Source organism: Amblyraja radiata, chromosome 16, assembly GCF_010909765.2.
Source record: "Amblyraja radiata isolate CabotCenter1 chromosome 16, sAmbRad1.1.pri, whole genome shotgun sequence".
Lineage (NCBI taxonomy): Eukaryota > Metazoa > Chordata > Chondrichthyes > Rajiformes > Rajidae > Amblyraja > Amblyraja radiata.
In genome coordinates this window covers 27,531,242-27,544,705 of record NC_045971.1, presented here as the reverse complement: position 1 = coordinate 27,544,705, position 13,464 = coordinate 27,531,242, and the positions used below count along the sequence as shown (strand labels likewise).

At 39.3% G+C, this 13,464-nt stretch overlaps 1 protein-coding gene across 3 annotated transcripts in view; it reads right to left on the bottom strand.

The window, feature by feature from the left end:
* Window positions 1-695: 695 nt before the first annotated feature.
* Window positions 696-13,464, bottom strand: part of LOC116982075 (speckle type BTB/POZ protein) — a 107,548-nt gene continuing 94,779 nt past the window's right edge. For all 3 annotated transcript variants that reach the window (XM_033035368.1, XM_033035370.1, XM_033035369.1), the window contains exon 10: window positions 696-2,776. In XM_033035368.1, the coding sequence (XP_032891259.1) occupies window positions 2,632-2,776 (145 nt within the window). In that variant the 3' untranslated portion in view covers window positions 696-2,631. The remainder of the gene's footprint in view (window positions 2,777-13,464) is intronic.

The window sequence follows — 13,464 nt, the reverse complement described above, 5'->3', positions numbered from 1 at the left end:
TTGCTCATGCCAAAAATGTTGCGATTACATTTTGAAGTGCTGGCTTTTGTAATTGCAAAATGACATTGCCCTCTTAGGCCTACTGGATATGCAAATGCCCACATCAACCTCCATCCTGTGCCGTTTGATACCCATAACACGAGTGCAGTAAATTATAATTGCAACATTTTTTTTTCACAGCATTACACATATTTGTTAACACGTTAAAATGTCATGCATCTTTTTAACAATTCAGTTGCTCCCTGCAGAATTTAATTTTAAAAGATGAAAAGTGTCAAAAACAAAAGCTGCAGAATTATGACAGATGCAAGAATATCAATAATATATGGGAGATCCAGAACAAAAATCACTAAGAGCGAAATGAAGCAACAAAAAAAAAAGTACCATTGCAGCCCAAACTATGTGACCGCCTGTCTAGGCTTGCTTTACAAGCTATAAGTGGGCACTGGAAGGATGTTCAGGAGGCTATAACTTTAAAGTATCCAGAAAATTCATAGCAAGAGACAAATTCAATCCAGTATTTTCCTGAATGAAGTATTGTTTTCCAGGAATACTGAATGGGACACTCCACAAGCTCCTTCACTTGGTGCTGCACACAAAAGCTGTTGAGTATTTGAGATAAACGGAAGATTTTAAATGAGCAATAATGGAAATGCACCAGTGTGGTATAATGGAATGGAGAATAAGGTGGTAGATAGAAGGACAAAATACACAGGTGGCATTCTTTAATACATCAGTCTATCATTTCATTTTTTTTTGTTCTATGTTCACATGAGCAATGAAAGCAGACCACACAGTTTATAGTTTCAGGAATGTAAAGCTATGCTGTCATCAGCTGTGGTATACAAAGTACAGCTAAACTTTAAAACAAAATAATGAAGTACCACAATGCAGTCAACTGTACGTTTGCAGTCTTTTCTGTACTTAAAAAAAAAAAACTTTGCACCACTCAGGCATAAACCATTTGCTTACTTTGGAGGGGGAAAAAAGAGCAAGAGCAATAGAGAATTGTTCAAACTCTTTTTGGAAAGGGACAAAATAAACTGAGCAGTACTGTCAGGTATAACTGAGAGAAAAGGGAAACAGGTAAAAATAATACGTTGATTGTTGATAGCTTAACCAGATTTCACTGAAACTATGCCTGAATTCCATAACCAATGAATGTAATGATTGTTTGTTGTATCAATATTCAAAAACATTTGTAAAATTAGGAAATCAACTTGATAACAGGACAAAACAAGAACCATTTTAATACTACCTTAAAAGATCAGTCTTTTCAAATAAGTTTGAGGTGTCCTCAAAGCATAACAATACAAGCTCTATCAAACCAAATCAAAATAGCACACTTTGCTCTAATAAATAAGTTTGGAAAACAGATTCAAAACAAATTTTAAGCAAATAACTCTTTAGAAATGATACCTGCACAAAATTTATTCACTAAATAAAAGTTGAACTTACTGTCAAAATCCATACAATATTACACAATATTATTTCTGGGGAAAATTATTTCCTCTGTAGAGGAAATACACAGAAGGCATTTCAATACAAAATAGTATTTTATTTATATCTTCTAAAGAAAGACTGAGGATTAAATTTAGTTTTTGTTCCCCTACTTCTGAATAGCAGTGAATCAAAAGAGACAATGTAACCTTGGGTCAGGTTGTTGCAAATTAACCATTTCCTTCCCGGATAGAAACAGTCGAGACAGAAGATTAACTTCTTAGACTGAAGTAGAACTGTTTTGTTTCCACTGAACAAGAAAACATGTTCATTAACTCTTTTCATTTGCTAAGCCATCTGAGAAAAATGCCAATACATTTTTCCACACGTTCTACACATGTAACCTTGGTATTCTTGAGAAAACACATTTACACAGCCAGAGCTCTGTTTTAAAATCTAAACACTGTTTTGCTTCGAATGCTACGAGCACAAGGATAAAATCTAAACTGAACGGTTTCTTCCCACTTTAAAAACTTGATCCAAATCTGTGTGGCTTTATTTTCCTCATAAAAATGTTTTTTTTTAATTATTATAATGATAATGCAAGTGCTAATTAGACAGTTCTCTTTTGACGTTGCAAATGTACACACTTTGGGTCAGAAGTGGCTAAGGATACCAAGATAGTTACATTTTCACTGAAAGGACACAAGAAGCCCAGTGGCATCAATGGCATCCACCGCCCGGGTGCTCTTCACCCGCTCCACGTTGAGGCTGTCCTTTTGACTCTAGAAGGCCCATCCATTCTCTTGTGCCGACAGAAGCTGGATTCAAGTTCAAGAAATGAAGTAGATAAAGTAGTGCAAGTTAAACGGCTACCCTTTCCTCTCCCCTCCTTATCCATCCCCTCCCCATACTGAAAGCTTCTGGGCCAACATCTACAAATCTGTATCTGTGTAAAAAAAAACAGCAGGAATCCGTTCAGCCAAGTCTAGGGGACACAAGACAATGCAGCAAAAAGTTTTGTGTTTTGTTTTTCTCCCCAAAGTGCTTAGTGCAGAAAGGTCATTAGCACACCAAGCACGGTCTTTCCCATGGCGGGAAGCACGTCAGAAAGCTTCATACATTGCATTGTGCAACATGGTGATCAGGTCAGTGCTGTTAAAATGATTTGCTCCATTTTCAAATGTCACTTTAGGACTGCTTAAGCCGCTTGCGGGGAGGACCAAGGAAAGGGCATTGTGCTGATGCTAGTGACCGGTAGGCTTCAGCCACCAGATGAGGATGGGACAGGACCATAGACTTCCAACCGGATGTATCCATTACGTCAGATGCATGGCTAGAAAAGGGAAACAGAAATAAATAAATTGTTACACATTCATAATAGGTCAACATTCATTTCTATCATCCACAATTTTACTGCAACTTAGCACATCTTCGTTAAACCCAAAATTTGGTAAAGCTTACCAAAAAAACATTGGTATAAAATAATTATAATCAAGTAGTATTTCTGGATTACAGAAATAGGCAATGTCACTGAAGAAGTCTGAAGAAGAAAGATGTGAAGAAGGGGTTTGACACGAAACGTTGCCCATTTCCTTCGCTCCATAGATGCTGCCTCACTCGCCGAGTTTCTCCAGCATTTTTGTCTACCTTCGATTTTCCAACATCTGCAGTGCCTTCTTAAACATCACTTTCACTCATTTGGTTAAATGCAATTATCACCGAAATCATGAGGTCAAACAGCTGTTTGGCCCCTATTCCATTTCATATAAACCCGCTTAAAAGATTACATAATAGATTACTACCGAATAAACAGAGTCCCAGAACGTCTCTCATAACCTTGCAGTTTACATGGAATTAGGTGGGAAAGAAATAGGAATGCGAGTAAAAGCTTAAGCAATTGTGGCAAACACTTAAAAATACATTCTTCAACTAGAGTACTTTGTAAATTGCAAATTCCTTTCTGATTTGTTAAAACTGGAACCAGGGGTCGGTGTAGGTGTGGGCATTTAGAGGACAATTAATGACGTAAGAAATTATGGGTTTATAAATGAAGCAAACAGAAAAGAACTGTGAAGTTATATTAAACCTATGTAAAACACCAGTTAAGCTACATTAAGTCATGGGTCCAATTTCAGGTATCCTACTTTAGAAAGGACACAAAGGTCAATAAACATTGCATGAAAAATCTACGAAGATGATTCTAAGAGTGACTGCTTTTAGTTACAACTTTAAACTGGAGATGCTGGTTGGTATTCTCCTTGAAACCAGAAAGATTGAAAGGAGATTTGATAAAACGTGTACAAGATTTTGAAATCAGGATTGCTTAAGGAACTGAAGATTTAAAGTCAAGAGCAGAAGATATAGGGAGAGGTGCTAAGGGCAATTTAAAAAAAAGCAAAGTAACAATGAGGCAGTGGAGGACTTGACATATTTACAAAACCCAGTAAAGTGTTAAATGGAGTATTGAGTGCAGTTCTAGTCACCATATTACAGGAAGGATGTAAGACAGAAAGGGTGCAGAATATTTTTACCAGAATGTTTCCTGCATTAGAAGGTATTGGCTGTAAGGAGAGGTTGGCCAAACTCAAATTATTTTCTCTGAAGTGTCAGAGAGCTATCTATCGATCTATCCGTATGTGCTCCTGGAACTACGCCAAAACGGTACACAATAGCGCTAACATTTTTGCTCCACCTTAATCACAGTTGTTTTGTGTCATTTCGTTCAGATTGATTTATATTTCACAAGTTATTGATATTTTTAGATATACAAATCCCCAATTTGAGAAAAATTTCTTCTCTGTGCTTGCAGCTAAGACGTCACAATGGGATTGTAGCCCTGCTCGCAACATTGTTGTTATCCAAGTACACCGAGTCCTGCTAGCCCTAGTATGTGCAATTGCATTTTTTTTAAATAAAAAATGAGGGAGGGTGAATAAGGCAAAATGTGCAGCCCCTGCGCAGTTGGGGGCTTTGAGTGAGTGGTGGAATTTTTTACAAGTTATTGCCATTTTCAACTTCAAAAACGTCGCAGCCGCGCTCCCACTTGCAAGCCGCGCCTGCGCAGTTGGGGGAGAGTTGCTGTGACTCGCAACACGGATCTCTGGCGTCACAACGGGAACACGTCAGCCGCGCCTGCGCAGTTGAGGGCTATGGGGGCAAAATGGTCCCGCCTTACTTACCATTCGCCTGCATTGTGCAGTATCAAAGTTTGTTCTATTTTACAAAGCAATTCACCTAATAAACTTTAACTTTACACTGTGAACGGGACAAGACTAACACTTCCGTGTGTACCAATGTCACAGCGGGGACCAAACGGGTGGCAGTCGCGCCTGCGCAATGTGCTCCCACATGCAGGGCCCGTCAGTCATGTCTGCGCAGTTGGGGGAGGGTTGGCGGGGCCAGCGCCATTTTGAGATCGCCATTTTGATCTAACACTTCCGTAAGTACTTGACTCGCATCACAACGGGGACCCAACGGGTCATCTAGTAAGCATATAAAATTATGAGATGCATAAATAGGGTGGACAGTCAGAACCTCTTTTCCCAGGGTGGAAATGTCAAAGATTAAAAGACATAGCTATAAGGTGAGAGGGGCAAAGTTGACGTGATGTGCAAGGGATGGTTTTTTGATTTGTTTTTAAATAAACACAGAGTGGTGGGTACCTGGAACAAGCTGCCAACGGAGGATAGTGGAGGCAGATATGATAGTGGCATTTAAGAAGCTTTTGGATGGGCACATGATGTAGGAAGTAAGAGGGATATGGATCACGTGCAGGCGGAATTTGGTTAACCTGGCATCATGTTTGGCAGGGACATTGTGAGCCAAAAGGCCTGTCCTGTGCTGTTCTCTGGTCTATTGTCAACTTTCGTAAAAAGAACACAACCCACATTTGCACAAATGCATTGCCTGCAAAAACGTATTCAATTTCCTTTTGAAAGTCAAACGATTTTGGAAATGAACGTAATTACCACAAGATATAATCCTGAAAACAGCTATTGACATGAATATCTAATAATGGTATACTGGAAATTCATAGAACTATAACAAGGTGATTGACATTCATCTTGATTCAAATTCGTTTAAAGGTGTCAACTTGACTCAGTTGCTTCCATGTGTAACTAAACTAATCCTCAAACCATTTAAGCTTTTCATTGCGGTAGTTTTTTAAATGTTTTGCTGCACTGTTGGTTGAACATAGTTCTTCCAGAAAGCATTTTCAAAATCAAAACCAGTAACTTAACTAGTTATTTATCTAATTTCCTCTGCCCCACAGAAGAAATGAGCTTTATGACCAGTTAAACTATTGTTTTTGATGAGTGCTTTCTTGGGAGTTTCTCAAACATAAGAAATCAAGAGTCAAGAGTGTTTTATTACCATGTGCCCCAGATCGGACAATTAAATTCTTAATTGCTGCAGTACAACAGAATATGTAAACATAGTACATAACGGGGGGAAAAAAAGATTCAGTGTGTGTATATATACACACATTCATAGATATTCAATAAATAAACAAATACAGTGCAATAATAATAATAGTCTGTTATAGTTCAGAGCTTATTTGTTGTCGTGATGGCTGTAGGAGCTGTTCTTGAACCTGTACGTTACAGTTTTCAGACTCTTGTACCTTCTTCCCGATGGCAACGGTGCAATGAGTGTGTGGCCAGGATGGTGTGGGTCTCTGATGATGTTGGGCGCCTTTTTGAGGCAGTGACTTCGATAGATCCCTTCGATGCTGGGGAGGTCGGAGCCTGTGATGGACTGGGCAGTGGTCACAACCTTTTGCAGTCTTTTTCGCTCCTGGACGTTCAAGTTGCCAAACCAGGCCACGATGCAGTCAGTCAGTATGCTCTCTACTTTGCACCTGTGGAAGTTCAAGAGAATCTTCCTTGACATACTGACTCCCCGTAATCTTCTCAGGAAGTAGAGGCGCTGATGTGCTTTCTTTATAAACTGCATCAGTGTGTTGGGTCCAGGACAGATCTTCAGAAATATGCACGCCCAGGAATTTAACGTTTTTGACCCTCTCCACAATCGTCCCATTGATCTAAACAGGGTTGTGGGTCCTCATCCTTCCCCTTCCAAAGTCCACAATCAGTTTCTTGGTTTTGCTGATGTTGAGAGCCAGGTTGTTGTGCTGGCACCATCTGGTCAATCGGTCGATCTCCCTTCTATACTCTGATTCATCACCATCTGTAATCCGTCCAACAACAGTGGTGTCGTCAGCGAGCTTGATGGAGTTTGCCCTATGTCCGGCTACACAGTCATGAGTATAGAGTGAGTAAAGCAGGGGGTTGAGCAAGCAGCCTTGAGGAGCTCCCGTACTGATTGTTACTGAGGATGAGGTATTTCTGCCAATTTGGATAGACTGTGGTCTGTGGATGAGGAAGACGAGGATCCAATTGCAAAGGTCCAGTTCCGTGAGCTTGGTAACCAGCTTGGAAGGGATGATGGTACTGAACGTCGAGCTGTAGTCTATAAACAACAGCCTGACGTAAGTGTTTTTATTGTCCAAGTGATCCAATGCGGAGTGGAGAGCCAGTGAGATCGCATCCTCCGTTGACCTGTTGTGGCGGTAAGCAAACTGTAGTGGAAGAGGTTCTTGTCGAGGTAGGAGTTAATATGCATCATAATCAACCTCTCAAAGCACTTCATCACCAGACATTAATGCCACTGGTCAATAGTCGTTGAGGCACGTCACCTTACTCTTCCTGGGCACCAGTATTATTGATGCCCTCTTAAAACAGGTGGGAACCTCAGACTTCAGAAGGGAGAGGTTGAAAATGTCCGCAGAATATCCAGCCAGGTTTTGCACGGGTTTTGAGAACTCGACCGGGAATACCATCGGGTCCAGGCGATTTCCGAGGGTTCACCCTCCTGAAAGATCTTTTGACATTGGCCTCTGTGATTGTAATACCATCAGGGCGAATGCGGGCTCGGGAAAGCACATCAGTGTTCTCCCTATCAAAGTGTGCGTAGAACACATAGAGCTCGTCACGGAGTGATGCTTCGATGTCATTTGAGCTGCCTCCTGATTTCGCCTTGGAGGAGGGGATGGCTTTCAAGCCCTGCCACAGTTGCCGAACATCTGCCTCATCCTCCAGCTTAGAGCAGGTCCCTTTTGGCCTTTTTGTGGCCTTGTCAAGGTCGTATCTGGACTTCTTATAGACCTCTGCGTTGCCAGACCTGAATGCCCGGGGTCTGGTCTTCAGAAGAATACGGATCTCATGGTTCATCCAAGGCATCTGGTAAGGAAACACTTGGAAGGTTTTTGTTGGAACGTAGTCCTCCACACATTTCCTTATGAAGCCTGTGACGACTGTGGCGTATTCGTTCAGGTCCGTCAAGACAAGTCAAGACAAGAAAACACACAGTGCTGGAGTAATTCAGAGGGTCAAGGCTGCATCTCTGCTGGAGAACATGGACATGTGACGTTTCGGGTTGGGGCCCTAATTTAGACAATGCGCTGGGGGGGGAACTGGAAGAGAGGTGGGGGCAGGCCAAAAAATGGCAAGTGATAGGTGGATACAGGTGTTTTTAAAACAGTCACTTGTTAATTATCTATCATGACCATCAAGTATTTGAAAAGAGGACAACTTAAGGCATCGTACATATATAGTTAGAAAAAATATCAGATTTCATTTAAAAATACAAGGACTGACAGTGTGTGGAAGAGATTCAGGCAGGATGGATACCATCTGCAACAATTATCCTCAGCTCACCTGCACAACAACCCATAAAACCACCAGAAGCATAACCAGTTCCACAATCCTGGATGTTTGGGAAACAACAATGTCATGTAAATGAAAGTAGTCATGTTTAGTATTTTGCTGCATATCCTTTGCATGCAATGATTACTTGAAGTCTGTGATTCATGGACATCACCAGTTGCTGGGTGTCTTCTCTGGTGATTCTCTGCCAGGCTTGTATTGCAGCCATCTTTAGCTTATGCTTGTTTTGGGGGCTAGTCCCCTTTAGTTTTCTCTTCAGCATATAAAAGGCATGCTCAAATGGTTCACATCAGGCGATTGACTTGGCCACTCATGAATTGACCATTTTTTAGCTTTGAAAAACTCCTTTGTTGCGTTAGCAGTATGTTTGGTGTCCAATGTTTTGAGGCATCTGTTTGAACTTGAGAAGATAGGATGTGTCTATACCCTTCAGAATTTATTATGTTTCACAGATGAGATGGTATGCTTTGGATCTTGGGCAGTTCCTTCTCTCCTCCATACTTTGCTCTTGCCATCACGCTGATCTCATCTGTCCACAAGACCTTTTTTCCAGAACTGTGGTTGCTCTTTTAAGTGCTTCTTGGCAAACTGTAACCTGGCCATCCTATTTTTGCAGCTACCAGTGGTTTGCATCTTGCAGTGTAGCCTTTGTATTATGTTCATAAAGTCTTCTGCAAACAGTGGTCATTGACAAATCCGCACCTGACTCCCGAAGAGTGTTTCTGATCTGTTAGACAGGGGTTTGGGGATTTTTCTTAATTATAGATAGAATTATTTTGTCATCAGTTATGGAGGTCTTCGTTGGCCTGCCAGTTCCATTACCATCAGTAAGCTCACCAGTGCCCTTTCTTCTTAATGGTGTTCCAAACAGATTAATTCGGTAAGCCTAACGTTTGGCTGATGTGTCTAACAGTTTTATTCTGGCTACTCAGTCTCACAATGGCATATTTGACTTTCACTGGCATCATGTTGATAAACAGCAATAAACGTTTCCAAAGGTGATGGAAAGACTGGAGGAAAACTAGGTGCTGAGAGCTCTCTTATACCTGCATTAAAGAGGCAATTAAAAATGTCTGAGCAATTACAAACACCTGTGAAGCCATGTGTCCCAAACATTATGGTGCCCTGAAATGGGGGGGCTATGTATAAACACAGCTGTGATTTCTAAATGGTGGAACCAAAATGTATAAAAATTGCCTTTACTAAAATCTGACAATGTGCACTTTAACCACAGGTGATTTTTTCTATTACAAATCTCAAATTGTAATTTCATAGAAAGAAAGAATTAAATTAAAGCCAATTATTTTAATTACCCACACAATTGTATGAGGAATCACAGGATATGATTAGGAAGGGTACCTGAAATAGAAGGATAGAGACAGCAAAAAGATTAGGAACTTAATATATATATAAACCCTCTACCCTGGGCAGGCTGGTGGCAGGGATTTAAAGATGAAGGAGCTCAACATTTTAAATCTTTTACTTTTTTGTATTCAATAAAACTTGATTTTAATTTTAATAAAATTTAATTTGTTTTTTTCCATTTAGTGTATCCTGATTAGTTTTGGATTTGCAACAAATGATTACTGTCCAATGGGGTGACCTCTCAAAATACCAATCTGATAAAGCAAAAGTTGTTGTATTAAATCTTCTACCACAATACATTTTGTAGTTTTTAAAAAAAAATGGAAATTCACTTGAAAACCTAAAATATTGTTGCCGTGGAGTGTAGACAGATCATGGATTAAAGACTTGATCCGGAACAACATTATTGATATTCTAAATCTGGATCAATGCAGCACGCTGCAAACAGTTTAAGAAGTCAGTTTCTCACACATTTTGGTTAAAATACCTGCAACCATTGTTCATTTGTAATCTCAACCGCCTTGATTAGGAGGTTTTGAAAGTGAAGTCAGGTATTGGATGCCTGCATAGTCTTTTCCTATACTTGGAAAAGCTTCTTTAGAAATGACCGTGATTGAGCACAGGTCAATCAATAAAGGTAGATGTGGTTGCCTATTTCATTGAAACAAGGGCATTTTTATTTTTGAGGAATTGGGGAAAAGAGGGAAATTTAAATAGCCTGACTAAGAACTTTAGATCAAATTTATCATCACCACCATTCGAGGAAGCAGGAGTTTGATAATTAATCTACAGAAGGGAACATTTGCATACAATAAGTTCCTTTCCAAACAGTTTAAGAGTTTTTTCCCCCCCTATAAAAAACATTTCCAAAAATGAAAGCAATTTGATCTTGCAGATCTGCCCCATAATTTTTGATGGACATTATTAAAAAAAGGTTTTATTTTTCTCCATTACTCAAATGTCAAGTTTCTCTTAGAACATTTTTACTATAAGACCCAACCAAGTTGTGTTCTATAAGTAGATTGATGTTGTATTGCCTTAATATAAATGTCCATTCTGCAACCGGGTTTCTAGCATTAAAAATGGATCAATGTATTATTTCCATGCAGCGCCATTTTATCAGACCACAACCGTTACATTTTCCACATGTGCATTGCAGATAATGTAATTTTATTTAAAACAAAAATACGCCAACCATCTAATTAGAATTATTTGTTAATACAGGCACTAATACATGGCAATAAATTCTTAAATGTATAAAGAACCTTAATTATACAATGCACTAAATGATAAACTGGCAAATAAGTCAGAGTGACCAAAATAACATTTCAGACTGTATGTGATATCATCTCAACAATGGGAGGAGCACAACTAGAACAGGTTGATATTAGTATTCTTTAGCTAGAAAATCAGCTTGAAAGAAAGATTGCAGGTCAATTCTTTCATGCAAACTATGTAATTTTTCTCTCAAACATTTTAGTGTGTCAAAAACACTACATGAAAGAGAAATGTGCTCAGTATTTTAAATATGTTTATCCACATTTAATTGTGGATAAACTTTTTTTTTTTTTTTTTAAAGTTAGAGATGCTGCAAGTTTCTCTGATACAACTAATAACTTGCAGTATGCCTAATTGGGGCAACACTGCCTGTAACCAATATGAAGGTGCCCAGTCAAAGCTGCTGCAGTTACTGACTGAACCCGGCCCTGTAAATAAGCCAGAGACTAATGTTCCAAATTCCATTTAATCAGTTTTGAGTACCACATCGGGAAGCATTGGCTCCTCTTACTCTGTCCAGCACTATGAGAGGAATAAATGTATTAATATGCTTATCCAAAAAGGTGTTTTCCCCCCACCCCATTACATTAAATGCATTCACTTCATCTGCCTTGGACAGTTGCAATAATCATCAACATTTATTAAACTGGGACAGTACCTTTTTCTATTCCCGATTTGCTGTATCAACAAATATATGCGAATACAGGGGCTCTCAGAGTGACAAAAGACGAGCTATCGACATAACTTCATGCTATTTCTCACCAACAATTTAAAAAGATTTTCCAAAAGTTAGCAATAATAATTTTTCATGGTATTAATTAATGACTGGATAATGTGTATACAATTCATTAGCTTAATTACAGGCAGTGTTGGGATGATTATTCAAGGAATTGGAAGAATTATAACAAGTGCATGTAAAATGATAAGATACGAGGGGGTACTACAGGTGCTCCTCAATTTACGATGGGGTTCCGTTCCGATAAACCCATTGTAAATCGAAGATATCATGTTAAAAATGCATTTAATACACCTAACCTGCAGTCTCCGCAATGTCCAGTGGCAGCCGACTTAAGGCTTAAGAGAGGTTCCTGTCTTTGGATATCTATTTGAAGCAGTTTTTTTTCTTTTTAAAGCACAGGTGTCCAGCGAAAGCAGTCCCCACAAGTTTATATATTTAATAGCAGCGACGGTGTACATCCGTGTTAGATATAGTCTGCGCCAGAGCTCTGCCGTCTGCACAAGTTGTTCTGGATGCTGAGACTCTCATACTGGCTCACTTCCATCTCAACTTCCCCCACAAGCACGTTCCTCATCTAACATTTCCCACGCCCGATCTGGCTCAGGACTACTTAATCGTTTAAATCTGCCAAGATCCTTGGTCTCCGGGCGTTTACTTAAAATGCCCGGGAAAAGATAAAAATTCACTGAATTTTCACGGTTTCTACTGAATGTGTATCTCTTTTTCACCATCGTAAAGTCAAAACATCGTAAGTCAAAGCACCATAAGTCGAGGAGCATTTGGTATATAAATAGATGTTTCCTACTAATGTAGAAATCGGCTGCTGGACATTCCACATACAGACATATACACACACACACCTCTATCAATATGAACACCATGTTGTTGCTCAAATCATCCTTAATTGCAAAAGGCATTTAATATAGAAAACTTTGCCTTTTTTGAAAAAGGCCCTTGATAAAATTTATTACAAAAAAAACTGAATACAAAGGGCATACTGCAGATTAAGATGTGGTTGCAGTATTGGGAATCATTTCAAGACATTCAGCAGTAAAGGGCCAATGCACAACACAAGTAAATGCAAAATAAACTAATGTGTCAAAAATATTGTTTAAAAGCAAAAATCAATGCATATTTTTCAAAAGATTGATCCCAGCAACTTACTGGATTATAAAATAGTTAAATATTTGGAAGTACAGCAAAAAACATTTGGATATACTCAGTTTTATCCAACCACACTCTCCAGCCACGCCAAAATAAAAAGTTACTGCAATTAGAAATTCTTCATCCAAGTGGTAAATTGCCCAGCGAATCGAATCCCTTGTACTACGTGCAAGGCTGTTCCCAAAATTAACCCAAGAACCTACTTTTCTATTTGTTATCAACAATGTTGATACATGGCAAAATTACCAACGCAGCATCAGTTTCCACACCAATAATGGCCATGGGCACCTCCAATTCACCATTGCCTCTGGACAGTTCCACAATCTCTAAATTGTCACGTTTGTTCAACATCCAACAATAGTCGAGCCAAAAGTTGTTTGGAAATAAATATTGCAAAGGCTAGAGCCACTGTCCCTACCACAAATACTGCTTAACGTGACACTCCTTCCATTCCATCTCCAGCAACCAGAGGTTATACTGGTTCCATAAGAGCCTTTATCTACATGTCAATGGTATTGTTAAGCTCATTTCAACTGCCCCTCACTGCCTCTGCCTCAGCCTTTCTGAATTATTTAAATGTCCCTCTTTTTATTTTGAATTCAATTCCACTCACAAAAAGGTTTCAAAGTGCGCATACAAAATTCCACTTGCATCTTAATTCACATCAATCACCTCCATGGTGTAAGTGATCCCTTAATTTAAAAATTGTTAGCCATTAATGTTCTAGTGCTTTGACCTCTTCAATTT